The following is a 13,547-nucleotide window of genomic DNA, read 5'->3' on the forward strand; positions in this document are numbered from 1 at the left end:
ATGATGAGTAGCTACAATGAGAAAAGTTTAAAAATTATTTTCAAATGTATTCAATATTGACACAGGCAAAAATATTCTTATTGGGTAAAAATGGCCATGACGCAATCAATAAAATAAAGTTAGGAGTTTTGATAAAGAGCATTGAAAACTTCAAAATTGGTTAGTAAAAAATAAAATATGTTCAACGGTGTTTTGAGTATGTCCAAATGTTTGCAGACTGACTGGGTTTCCTCCTTGGCGAGTTATTTAGATCTAATTTAATGTAATCTAGTTTCAGTTCCTTTACTTCACAAAAGGCAACAGATGGAAGAATTGAGGAAATATGAATGTTTAAATGTGGGCAGAAGGGTAAATATTACACAGTGTGTAATGGGTCCACTAAACCCAGCCAATGCCCTGTAAATGCCTAAGCTTCCATATTCCCTTCTCAAGAATGTTTTCCCTCTCTGTTGCAACAGATTTAGATACAAAATATGTGTTTAAAAACAGAGTGAACTTATTTTTATTGTAATAAATAACCATTAAATTATTGCCTCAAATATTAAAAAAAAAACATACATAAGTTTAGTTTAAGCTTATTCAAGGTGTAGATAGGTAACTAAATTATCATCTTTAATGCAGCAAGCATCGATTGTTTATAATATTGTGTATTTTTTCTACTAATTGATGCGTTTATTTATAGAGATTAAGTAGGTAACAGGCTACTGTAACACCAAATTTAATTAACATAAAATTGTATCTTATCATTGAGATAAAAAGAAGGTGTGAACTATAAGAAAGATAGGCCTTAAGAAATAAATATTAGATACAATATGTACTTTAATAAGAGTAATTAAATGACAAAACCTCCATATGCTAATAAACGCGTTCTATTCAATGATTAATGTTATAAATTTCACATAAAATTCAATCTGTAAACTGCGGCCGAATTTTTGTATTTTTCCAGCATTCTATCCTGCGCGATCGAAGTTGTCCACAGAGCTGGGACAATACAATATTATCATATCAACTGCCGTTCCAAGCAAGAAGGCACTGACGAACATTTTTTTTATTTTTAGGAAACTTTTGTTTTGAGGAAATTTTATGTATTTGGTGTTGTTTTGCTGTATATTTATCAACACAATTTATATTTAAAAGTTTATAAGAATAAATTGTTCAGAAAGATTACAATTATTTATCTGATGGCATTAAAAACACATTTTTAATTTTTGATAGATACTGCCTTCAGCTTGGAAGGGCAGAATTGTATTGCAAAAGATACCCGAGACGAACTGTGTTTTTGCTTCTATATTTTATTTTTTGACAACTCACGTAGAGACCAAATTAATTGGAAGAACCAATAGAAACATAAAAATGATTAGATTATTTAAATGCTCTGAGATAAGATATGAGTACCTATGCTTTATTATTTAATGAAACCCCTTTTTCTTTTCACTACTGCGGGGAGACAGCGGCTAAGGAAGTTCTCAAAACAAGTCTTCTTCTTCATAAAGATGTTTCAGCCAGTTTATCGTTCGGTTAAATCCTTGGGAAGGACGGTTTGCATCAGACATTTGTCAAATCAGTGCCGAAACGGAGTCTCAATCGGGACTCTGGATAAAAATAATAAATGTAGATTAATTACAAAGAGACATTTCAACCATGCCACAGAGAAGAATGTGATCACGTCTTTTTATGAAGATATTGTGGTACCAAATTCTGTGGTTTCTGAATACGTCTGGAATGGCTTGGAGAAGTGGGCAGATAAAACAGCAGTGGTAAGAAAACACACAATTTCTTCATTTTCTTTTTATCAAAATGTTGAAAAAAGTCAAATTTCATCAATTTTGTTTAGCAACACTGTCTTATTTAAAATTTTGCACACCAACTTTTTATTATTAATACTTAAATTATTACTAATTAAAACTATAGAGTTTTAATGTAAATCACAAACATTACCATATTTACGTAGTAATTTTTTTAAAATTTAAATAAATCATTCGAAATAAGTCTTACAAAATTTCTATTAATTTTCTGTCTACTCATTTATATACATTAACATACTAATGTGTCCTCAGCACAGGTAACCCCAGTGAGGTAACATTATTTTTATTATTAATTATAGTTTGTAAGAGAAAAATATGAATAAATAAATAAAATAAATAATATATGCACAGGTATATACATTGACATAATAATAATATATGTCAATGGGTATATACAAACAATTATCTAGGACAACAATAATAGGGAAACATAACTTTTTTTTTCATTTTAAAAGTAATAAAGGTCTATAAAATAATGTTCAGTAAAAAAAAAAAATTTGTGAATTATTAGTAGCATAAAAAAATTATTTAAATTTGTAATTTTGAATTCCCGCAAAAATGGTGATTGTATTGGCCACGCCCCTAATATGTCAGGATTCATGTTTATTTGTTCCTTGCCATTGAACTTTGTATAGAACAATATCACAAATGTTGACGTCTCAACAACCAAGGCCAAACGGCGGTCGGGTTGTGGTCCCGTGGCTAGTGTCTCGGACTCACAGACCAAAGGTCCGTGGTTCGAATCCCACTCTACCCCAACTTGATTCCATTTTCTAATAGTGAGTTATTTACAACTCGTTGAGAATGGCCCTCAAAATTAAATATTTGGATAGATCATAAGAACGCAAATATTTCTTTTTGTTTAAAAAAAAAAAAAAACACGTCGCATTTTTCTACGAACGTAATTTGCGGCCTCCGTGGCGTAGTGGTCAAGACGCTTGACTCACGCACGGAAGGTTCCGGGTTCGATTCCCGGTGAGAACACAAAAAATTAAAATGTGATTTTTCTCAAGCCTGGGTGCTCTGTGATGTAATTCACCACTGTAATTAGGCCTCCTGGCCTGTTGTGGTGCAAAAAAAATGTAATGTAATATAATATAATAATTATAATTCATTGAATTTCTTTTTTATATTTATGTATGAAAACATTTCTCTACAATATCCATATTGATTTTGAAAATACAATTAATTATTCTAAATCCATTTAATATATTTTTATTGGCATTCGTAGTATGTGATATTTCCGTATTAGAGCAATAGTAAGTTCAACGAGTGGATTTTTTAATTTTTTATTTATTAATAACATTGTACACAGTTTATAGCGACACAATCAGGAACGACTCATGCCTGTGAACTTGCCCCGACTCGCTGGAAAATCCGTGTTGAGTCGGGGCACTGTGCCTCTGTCCACTCTTATAAATGCTAATGATTCTCCAAAAATGTTTCTCACAGAGTCTTTGTATTACTTGTTATACTGATTTACTGTGATTAATTGTGTTCTTTAAAACACATTGTAAAGGTACATTTTAAATTCTAAATTTTTCCATGTTTCAATGATGAATATAATTTATTTGCAAATATAATACTAGTCATAATAATAGTAATAATTTATTCGGGTAAATCTTATAGTTGTGGATCTTATGTATTTCTTACATATTTGTAGGATTTAATGCATGTTGGATGCATAGGAACTCCTTTCCGATTGGAGGTCGACAGAAGAAAACAGTGCTGTGTATTTATTACGTGTTGAATAAATTAGAGTAACAGAGAAAGTAATTACGTAAACGTTTTACGTTAGTAACGAACTGTGTAAGTAATGAACTATCTGATTGGACTACATCCTTGAACTGACTGTCTGTGAACTAATTGTGTGAACTCTTAAATTACCTTTGTATATAAAATAGTTTGTAAAGTAAATAAAAATAACAAACTAAGGGTGTTACTAAGTAATAAATAGTAGTAGTAAGTATATATTGTACAGTGTTCTTTTTACTTCCTAGTGGGAAGGAGTTAGCAAGTGGAAGTGATACAGTTGGCTGAGCCATATACGGCAGATGTCTTCTGAAAGCCTTGACCGTGTTTGGCTTCTTATATTATTATTAATTGCATTTATTACTTTAAAGGTGTGTGGTATCACAGGAAAAGGATATACATATGGACAAGCACATAAGATGTCCACTGCCTTTGCTGCTTGTCTCAGAAATAAATTGAAACTAAAGGATGGAGATTGTGTGGCCATCATGTTACCCAATTCTCCGGAATTCCCGCTCGCCACCCTAGGAGGCATCCAAGCGGGCTGCATTGTAACCATGGTCAACCCCATGTATACTGCTGGTATGTTCAGGTGTATGATATTCTGTCAAAACTCAAAAGAAATTATTTTATAAAATGAACTTACACTGCTTACGAGTACCTACATAATATTGTCTGATAAAAATTGGAATGATGTAACCGACAAACCGTTTTTGTGGGATAAAATCATTATTGTTTTACCTAATTTACAATCTCATTTAGCACTCTGAAATATGTTGTTCAAATTTGCTTTCATTTAATTTACCACAAAATAATACATTGCAGACTGGAATTCTCGTGGAATTTGTAGAATCTTTTTCTATTAGGTTTATATCAACAATTTTGAAGAAGTGTGTCTAATAATAAATAAATAAATTATTTTGAAGATTTTTTCAAATCCAATAACCATTTTCTTTTTGTAAATATTCTGCTTTTGTTTGTGAGACGAGCGAGAAATACTACAGTGAATATGTTGTATTGTATGACAATAACTCTAAAATGAACACATAGTTAAAAAAATAAAGTGGTTTATACAAATTTATAAACAAATAAGTGAACACATAGTGATTAAAGTAAGGAAATTGACAGTTAAGTTTTAGTTTTAGGTACTTTAAAACAAAAATATTTGTAACTACAGAAATAAAATATATTTTTTTCCTTTTCGCTTAACAGAGGAAGTTGAACGACAATTAGAAGATTCAAGAGCAAAGGTGGTGATAACAACAGCATCATGCTATGATCAAGTCAAGATAGCCATTAATTCTATGAGAAAAAATATTCCCGTCATCATTGCCGAGTGTGACACAAAGTTGCCACATCCCGAGGGAACCATTAAATTTGCTGAATTTGCTGAGAACTTCGGAGAAAATACCGACTGCCTGAAAGAAGTGAGAAGAAACGGAGATGATACCGTGTTCCTTCCTTACTCAAGTGGAACGACTGGTTTGCCAAAAGGAGTTGAGTTGACAAATAAAAATATAACCGCCAATTGTCTTCAAATGAATGCACAAAAAATAATGATCATGTTACCGACAACAGGTAAGCTATCAATATTACCCATTTCCCTATTCATTTTAGTGCCTCTATAAAGCTTAAATTACAAATTTAATATATTTATTTATTCTCATTCTTCGTGGTGGGGGTCAGTGCTATGCAAACTCCTGATGTAACTGTGTGTGAAGATCTATTATGATAGGTCCTCGTGAATAGTTCTCGCCCTCCAAGCCCAGGTCTATAAAGAGCCTGGCTACTGTGTGGAGGCGAGAGTTTACATTTTGCTAAATCTCCCCCTCCAAGCCCAGATCCATAAAGTATCAGGGCTATTACGTAGGGGGCGAGCTCTTTAACATTCTCAGGTTTGGTGGCCAGTGGTCCCCCGAGGACGAGGCTCCTTTTATGATGTAAAGCATCACATTTACATAGAATGTGTATAGTTATTTCTTCATCTGCACTGCAGAACCTACATCTAGAAGCTTCGGAAAGGTTCATTCTAGCGAGACGTTTGTTCAATCTGCAGTGTCCTGTAAGGGCTCTAGTGATAACCCTTACTTTATTTCAACTGAGCTCTATTAGGTCAAAAGCAAAACTTTGCGAGTACCCTTTTATCAGTTCCTTCGCATGGTGCTGACTGGGTACTTTTTGCCAGAGCTTTACACTCTGCTTCCTTGCCCATGACCTAAGCTCATTACAAGGAGCACATTAAGGCAACCCACAGTAAGGTTCAGGGCCTGTTGGAGCTGTCTCAGCTCTCAGCCTTGCCAATTCGTCAGCTGCCTCGTTACCGTCAATATTTAAGTGTCTAGGTACCCAAATTAATGCCACACTGTTACACTCACCGACACAATTAAGCACCCGTAGGTTATTTTAAAATTAATTTCGACAGAGTTCAGTGCTTTTAGAGCAGCCTAACTGTTTGAGAGAATATGAATTATTTTGTTTTTGTACTGTCTGCGCAAATTTTCAGGTGCGTAGGCTTTGATGGTATAAAGTTCCGTTTGGAAGAGAAAGGGAAAAGAGCCCTAGGCTAATGGAGAACCTTTTCGTGGGTTTAACTTCGTGTATCCCAGCGCCTGCTTATCCATCTTTCTTGGAGCCACTGGTGAACCTCATACTGTCTCCTTTCATGTAGGGTAAGGGGCTGTCGGGCAGCATTGTTCCTTATCAGGTATAATCACCATAAAATGCTTTTGGAAGTTGAATTCCATAGTCACTACATCCGATGGCGTAGCTAACATTGGATTATCGATGAGGTATTGCTGCAAATTCCTTATAGTTCTAGATTTAAAGTTGGCATTGACCGACTCCATCGCACGTAGCATGGTCATGTCCGCCTCCATCGCACGTAGCATGGTCATGTCCGCCTCCATCTGTGCATGAATGTGTAGAGGATTTAGGCATAACATTGCTTTCATTACTGTAGTTGGGGTAGAGCACATTGCTCTAGTGGCAATGCTATGGGCCACTTTTGAAAAAATCAAAAAAGTAGCTTAGAATCTGTCAAAAAAGAATAGTAAACAAAAAATTCATACTTTAAACTATGATTGGCTTATTTTGTGATTGGTCACGACTTTTATTTCAGTAGTGCTATTTGTATGTGTTACCATAAGAACACCAATGCCTTAAATTATTTTTCGATCTTCTCCTCTTTTCTTACGAACTCTGGTACCGACTATGGTTTTTAAGAAATAAAATATATGGGTACGGAGCGCTGAAGAGATAATACACTATATCTGTGGTACGGAGGATCCTATTGTAATAAGTGACAGTTATAATTTATTTATTTTTTAGATACTTTTCAAGATGTAACAATTTGTGTTCTGCCATTTTTCCACATCTACGGACTGGTAGTCACAATGCTGAGTAGATTAGCCTTCGGAATGAAATTGGTAACACTTCCAAAATTCACTCCAGATTCATTTTTGAACGCCCAAGAGAAGTACCAAGCTGGCATAATGTTCTTAGTCCCACCAATGGGTGAGTACCTATATTTATAAGTATTTATATTGTACTTTATACATTTTTTAATACATTTTAATTAACTGCAAGTTAGTCAAATCCAAAAAAAAAGCAATAGCCGACTGTGGCTTGCTAGTATTATTCTTCTTCACGTGTCATGTCGGGTCCCACGAAGTTTACGACCACTTGGGAGATAGATTCCATATCCTGGAGCAGTGTAAAACAGCTCATCCACAGCTCTAATCCTGGTCCATGATCGGATGTTTCGAAGCCAGGAAAGGTGTTTTCTCGATCTTCCCCTTCAGTAAGACAGACCATGTTTACATTTACATTTTTTTTTTTGCACAACAACAGGCCAAGAGGGCTTATTAAAGTGGTGAATTACATCACAGAGCACCCAGGCTTGAGAAAAATCACGTTTTAATTTTTGTGTTCTCACCGGGAATCGAACCCGGAACCTTCCGTGCGTGAGTCAAGCGTCTTGACCACTACACCACGGAGGCCGCCACGTTTAATATTTGACCATTCATTGTCCAGCTTTAGGTTTATATTATTGTCACAAAGAATATTTTTCATTTTGTGAAATAGTATAGTGAATAGTGAAATCGGGGTCTAAATTCTCAGTGATAATACTGTCTAAGTACCTGAACTGTTTCACTCTCTCAATATTGACACTCTTTTTCCCTTTTGGATGACTCTCTGCTACCTTAAAAACTGTAAGTTAAGTTTTGTTTTCATTAATATTTAAACCAAAACGTTCACCGACGGAGTCAATCTTAACAAACCGTTCTTAAAAGTCTAGTATATTGTTGTAGTTTTATTATTATCATTAAATGAAGGGCAGGCAGCTGTCAGCTGGTATGCCCCTATCCTATCTTTCTGGTATGCTTATTTTACTTCCTATGTGGGATTATATGTTTATCTAATTTATTTTTTAATGCATTGCTGGTGACAGATGGTGCTGAGATTATTTCTTGAAACGGGTCATTCCACGTATCTGCAAATCTTCCATTGACGATACATTTAGCTGTATTGAGGTTAAACTTAGGCTTCTCTAATTTTATCAAATACCCTCTAAGTTAGGAGTTCCGTCTGAATGTAAAAATTCCATAAATTTCACAGTCATAATACTCAGAGAGCATTTTTCAATTAGGTTTCAATAATGTCGCTTCTTACTCTTTGCTGTTCTAGTGTTCCACAGATTATATGGTGTAATCAGGTCACGTCTCCAAAGCCTATCCTCATATGTGCGCAGTAATACAACATGCACTCTCTCCAGCATATCGATACCCGTTCTGAAAAGCGGATTACATTCTTGGAAAGTGTTAAAGGTCTTAAATAGGATTTAGAAATTAGTAGCATGAGATCAGTCACGAGAATATCAGGATTTTTACTCTCTTAGCTATTGTTGTGATGCTGTCAAACCATTTGAAATCTTTTGTAATCAATACACCCAAATAGTTTTGTTCATGTTCAATAATAACTCCAGTTGGGGAGGTAATAGAGTGCCACCCAAGAAATACTGAGTTTTAGGATTTTTCTTGCCAACATGTAAAACTGTATTTTAATCGTTAATTTACAGTGCTATTCCTGGGATCTCATCCAGGTGTTAAAAGCTCCCATTTGGATCCCATCAGGACAGTTATGTCAGGAGCAGCACCTTTAACTGCTACATATGTCAATCGCTTCTTAGAAAGAACAAAGGTAAAATAAAACATGACTACACATGGTATTATATGTTTAGCTGTTGAAGTTTAACAAGAAACTAGTGATGTGTGTAATTATTTCTAATCTCGGTATTATACATAACTTAATTGCTTATTTCTATCAATGCGATTTCAGCATCATAGTAACCTACTACCTACAAGTCACACTTTCACAAACTTTATTAGTGCTTTTTAAATTGCTTTTATCATTAATATTCGATAGTAAAAATAAGTCAATTATTGGATTTATCAAAATATTGATAAGTTCTATAATTCAAACATTTCGATTCATTGTTTTATAAAATAGATACTTTAATAATAATTTATTTGCTTTCTTAACCCTAGCCACTGTCAGACTACGACACAAAACATTAATATTTTAATAAAATAACTTAAACAAAAAAGTGACAAGGATGCGATATATCCCAATCCAATTAGCGTGCGTCCACAATCAATGCGTGCGGGTGACTAATTTCACTATTTAGGAAGGTAATAGAAGTTGGCAGGGAGGCGGGCGGGAGGAACTTACTGAAACAGCAAAAGCGCGATGGGCCCGTTGTCTTATACTAATGGTTTGTGATCTAGGGTTAAGAATGGTATAAGACTAAATAACAGTTTGGCCATGGAACCTAAATTTAAAACTACGGAAAAACTAGTAGAATATTATTCTGCTTGTAATGATATTAAAAAGTACAAAAGTTTTTTTTAACCAAAAAACATTGATTTATTTATAGTTTTTTAAAAACTTGACTCTACGTAAGTGCTTGATTATCTAAGGTTAAAGACCAATAATGTTACAAAAGGTATGTATCATGAGTAAGTCATTATGTGATCTTTGAACCTGCTGTAAACAGACGATAAAAATATTCATATGTAATATAAAGTCAATACAAAATAAATAATATATATTTTTTTATAAATATAAGAAATAAAATTGGAAAATTACATTTTGTTTTCAGGAAAAAAGTTGGATTTGTTTATGATCATGCAACAATGTATTCATTTTATCGCGTACGCGTTATTCATTTTTGTTAGCTCAGCGAGTGCGTGAAATTGGCCGTTGTATTATTTATATATATATTTTTTTACTTGATATAAACTATTTGAAAATTTAAAAACTAAAAAAGAAAAATGTTTCTTTCTGTTTTTGTCAAAATTCCAAAAAATATAGAGTAAATAGCTTTAATAATACTCGAGTTATCAAATTAAAATTTATCTATGGGGTATTTGACTCCCCCTCATTGATACTAGGTTAATAACCTTCGAAAGTTTTATTAAAAAAATAAGAATTTTTAGAACCTTCTTGTATAACGTTTGTACTACAAACCAATAATACTTTAATTGTGATTTGTTTGAATTTGTAGAGTAATGTGGCATTTATGCAAGGATATGGACTCACAGAGACTTCTCCAGTAGCATTGGCGCAGGAGAGAGGAAATCCAAACTATGCTTCAGTAGGAAGTCCAGCTCCCAGCACAGATGCCAAAATTGTGCGCTTAGACCATGAATCTGAAGTTCTAGGACCGAATGAAGTAAGCTGAATTTGTTTTATATTTTAATATTCATTTTATTCAAATTGAGAGAAACACAATGAAAAAATAACAAAATTGAGGATAAAGGGAAAAATAAATATCATCAGTCTATATCTCTCTAAATGCATTTTTGCCAATACTGAGAAAAATATATTTGAATGTTTGACTCAACATATTTTGGACAATAGGTACGGAATTTTTGTAAATAAAAAACAGAAATTTTGCTAAAATTTCCATACTACATAATATATAAAATAAAATAACTTTATATTTAATGTCAATTTCAATGTTTTTTTAACATTTAGAGTCGTTCTGTCCGTAATATTTCATATGTTATATTTTAATTTACTGACTGCTGTGATTATTTTTGTTGATTACCATTGATTGATAAATAAATATTTTAGGAACTGTTACAGATGATTATTTAAAGAAATAATTTTGATATATAGGTCGGAGAACTCTGGCTTCGAGGACCTCAGGTTATGAAGGGCTACTACAATAATCCAGCAGCCACAGAAGAAATCTTCAGGCCTGATGGATGGATGAGAACAGGAGACATGGCATACTATGATGAAAACCATGCCTTCTACATCACTGATAGATTAAAGGAACTCATTAAGGTAATTTTTTGTAGTTTCTTTATTATTACCCAGTCTGAGACAGAGTTCATGCCAGATGTTTGGCTCCTACAGATATAAAGATAGCTAAGAATAAATTTAAACATATTTGTAATTGGTAATATGAAAAATATTTGCAATTAATCAATCATTTGTAATTTAATCATCGCCTACCTGCACGTGGTCCATTGAGCATTGCATTGGAACACCAAATGCAGCGTATTTTGATCATCAAAGGTGAGGTGATCCGTCTTACGCTAAAGATACTAGTACAGGGACAGTGAAATGTTGCTGTGTAAAAAAACCTTTAAACCAAATATTTCACATTGACCCTGCCAAGAATCAAACCTCGAACCCGGGACGTCAAGCATGTTAGGTGAATATGCCAACCATTACACTATAGTACAGACTTACCCCCACTCGATTTCCTTTTAGCCATCGAGTCGAAAACACTCGTCTAGGATTCTGATTCTATTTCACACACAGAACTGTATTATTCATCCGCCCAAACCAGAACTAATCAAATTCAAGAAAACCGGTTATCTTAAGTTTGGAGATTTCTACTTTACCGCACTTAAAGGAAAGCCCAGTAGTAATATAATTGTGAAATCACTTTTTGAAATACATAACACCCCTATAACGTTGAGATAGGTACCACATTATCGAAGGGAACGTTATAGGCAGGGTAGTTCAATGTGGCAGTTTAACTTCTTTTTTTTTTAAATAAGTATTATCTACATCGAGAGATAATGCGTATGACATCTATCGCGTGAACGTTGGACCAGGTCTGGATGCCCCAGTGTAATGTTGTATGTAAAGTAAAATTTACGTATTTACCTTACGTACTTGAAAGTGAGTAAGGTTGACCACACCCCAAAACTGGCATAGTGCAGCACTAGGATTATAATCAGGCAGTTGTTTTTTTCTTCGCAAAAAATATGCTTTATTTTATATCACAGTTTACGACCACTTCAAGAAGTTGATACCTAGTTAGTGCTAGTTAGCACTAATAATAATAATAGCTCGCCAAATAAAGTAATGGGGATGAAATATTTGTCAAACAATGGCACAAACTGTTAATAAATTATAGAACACCGTGTTAAGTTTTAATAAAAAAAAGTGTGCATCGATTTACTTGATCATAATTTATTCCAAGTAGAACATATTTACTTACTGTATCATGTGAAAATCCCTGGGACAGAACAGCAATGTGCCGATGAGTCATCAATGTTAGTTTTGCTGAACGTTTCTATCAAGATCAAGGGACACAGACCTACTATGTTATACGGAGGACCACCGTTATAGGAAAAAAAACTTAAAAGAGTGTACGTTATAGGAGGGTTTACTGTACATATATTTTATTGCAACACCAAAGTGGAGGACACGTTACATAATTGAATCGCTAAAATTGACAACTGTTTAATGCCACAATACGTTGCACAATGCCACTTTAAAATCTGAACTGAAATAAATAATAGTATGCCTAATTGTATGTATAATTTATTTCAATATTTATTAGAAATTTACTTACCATTTTACTTTTTAGGTTAAGGGTTATCAAGTGCCGCCAGCAGAACTTGAAGGCATCCTCAGATCTCACGCTGACTTGTCTGAAGCGGTTGTGGTAGGAATACCACATCCAACATATGGAGAAGTGCCTAAGGCCTTTGTCGTAAAAAAGAAAAACACATCTCCTTCGGCTGATAGCATCATAAAGTTTGTAGAAGAAAAAGTAGCTAGCTATAAGAGACTCGGTGGGCTAGAATTCGTCGATTCCATTCCCAAAAATGAATCTGGAAAAATATTAAGAAGAGAAGTAAAAAAATTATACTGTTCATAGTAGGTTATTCAAATTACAAAACTAGTTTATACCGGGTTTTTTTTTAACAAAGTTATATTTTCACTTCAAATGTACATAGCTTGTCAGATTAATCCACTATCGTAATCCTACTCACTGCCAGAAGTGTCCACCAAATTAGCTGCTCTCACTGGTCTATAGAAAGACAAATTTTGGGCGTCTCCTCAAGAGACCGAATAATGAATTAGGAAATAAGACACCATACAAAGGTGACCGATATTGCAGAAACAATGGGAAGATAAAAATGGCAGTGGGCGGGTCATGCGGTGAGACAAGAAGTTCATGGGTGGACTCTAGAATACTAATTGGAGACCACAGAGGAGATGGACTGAAGACATCGTCGAGCTCATGGGACATGGGTGGAAACAGAGTACCCGGGAAAGAGAAACATGGAAAAATTTGGTAGAGGCCTATATCCAGCAGTGGAGAGAAATGGGCTGATAAGAAGAAGAAGAATGTCAAATAGGTGTGTATTATTCAGACATCATTATGAATATCTACACTTTACTGTCAAAATATTTAACTTTTAAAGTTTTTTACTATCTTTTAAACAGTTCTTAGTATCCAAAATTTTGAATCAATAAGAGTTAAGAAGGTTTTCGCGGTTTTTGTTTTCAATATGTATATTTTTTTGTGATTCCATTCGCTTCTTCTTATTCCTTTAATTTGTTCCATTTTTCGGTATGGTAACATACATATTATTTTTGTTGTAAAAAAAGTATTAAAATTTCCTATTGGGATAATTGGTTTTTGGCTGTCAAATGTAACTTCAAAAAATAAAA

At 33.9% G+C, this 13,547-nt stretch overlaps 1 protein-coding gene across 2 annotated transcripts; it reads left to right on the top strand.

Moving 5' to 3' along the window:
- The first annotated feature begins 1,261 nt into the window (after positions 1–1,261).
- Positions 1,262–13,547, top strand: LOC148272095 (uncharacterized). 2 transcript variants are annotated; one of them, XM_088240534.1, is made up of 8 exons: positions 1,262–1,757; positions 3,929–4,139; positions 4,770–5,135; positions 6,885–7,070; positions 8,635–8,756; positions 10,123–10,290; positions 10,740–10,910; positions 12,454–13,547. In XM_088240534.1, exons 1-8 carry the CDS (start codon positions 1,398–1,400, stop codon positions 12,745–12,747), a joined length of 1,878 nt encoding a protein of 625 aa, XP_088096660.1. In that variant the 5' UTR covers positions 1,262–1,397; the 3' UTR covers positions 12,748–13,547. The 2 variants fall into 2 exon arrangements, with proteins under 2 accessions (XP_088096660.1, XP_088096661.1); XM_088240535.1 differs by lacking the exon at positions 1,262–1,757 and adding an exon at positions 3,654–3,767 and having other exon boundaries at positions 12,454–12,895.

Source organism: Micrasema longulum, unplaced genomic scaffold (genome assembly GCF_059751315.1).
Source record: "Micrasema longulum isolate JH-2025_06_02 unplaced genomic scaffold, ASM5975131v1 h1tg002486l, whole genome shotgun sequence".
Taxonomy (NCBI): Eukaryota; Metazoa; Arthropoda; class Insecta; order Trichoptera; family Brachycentridae; genus Micrasema; species Micrasema longulum.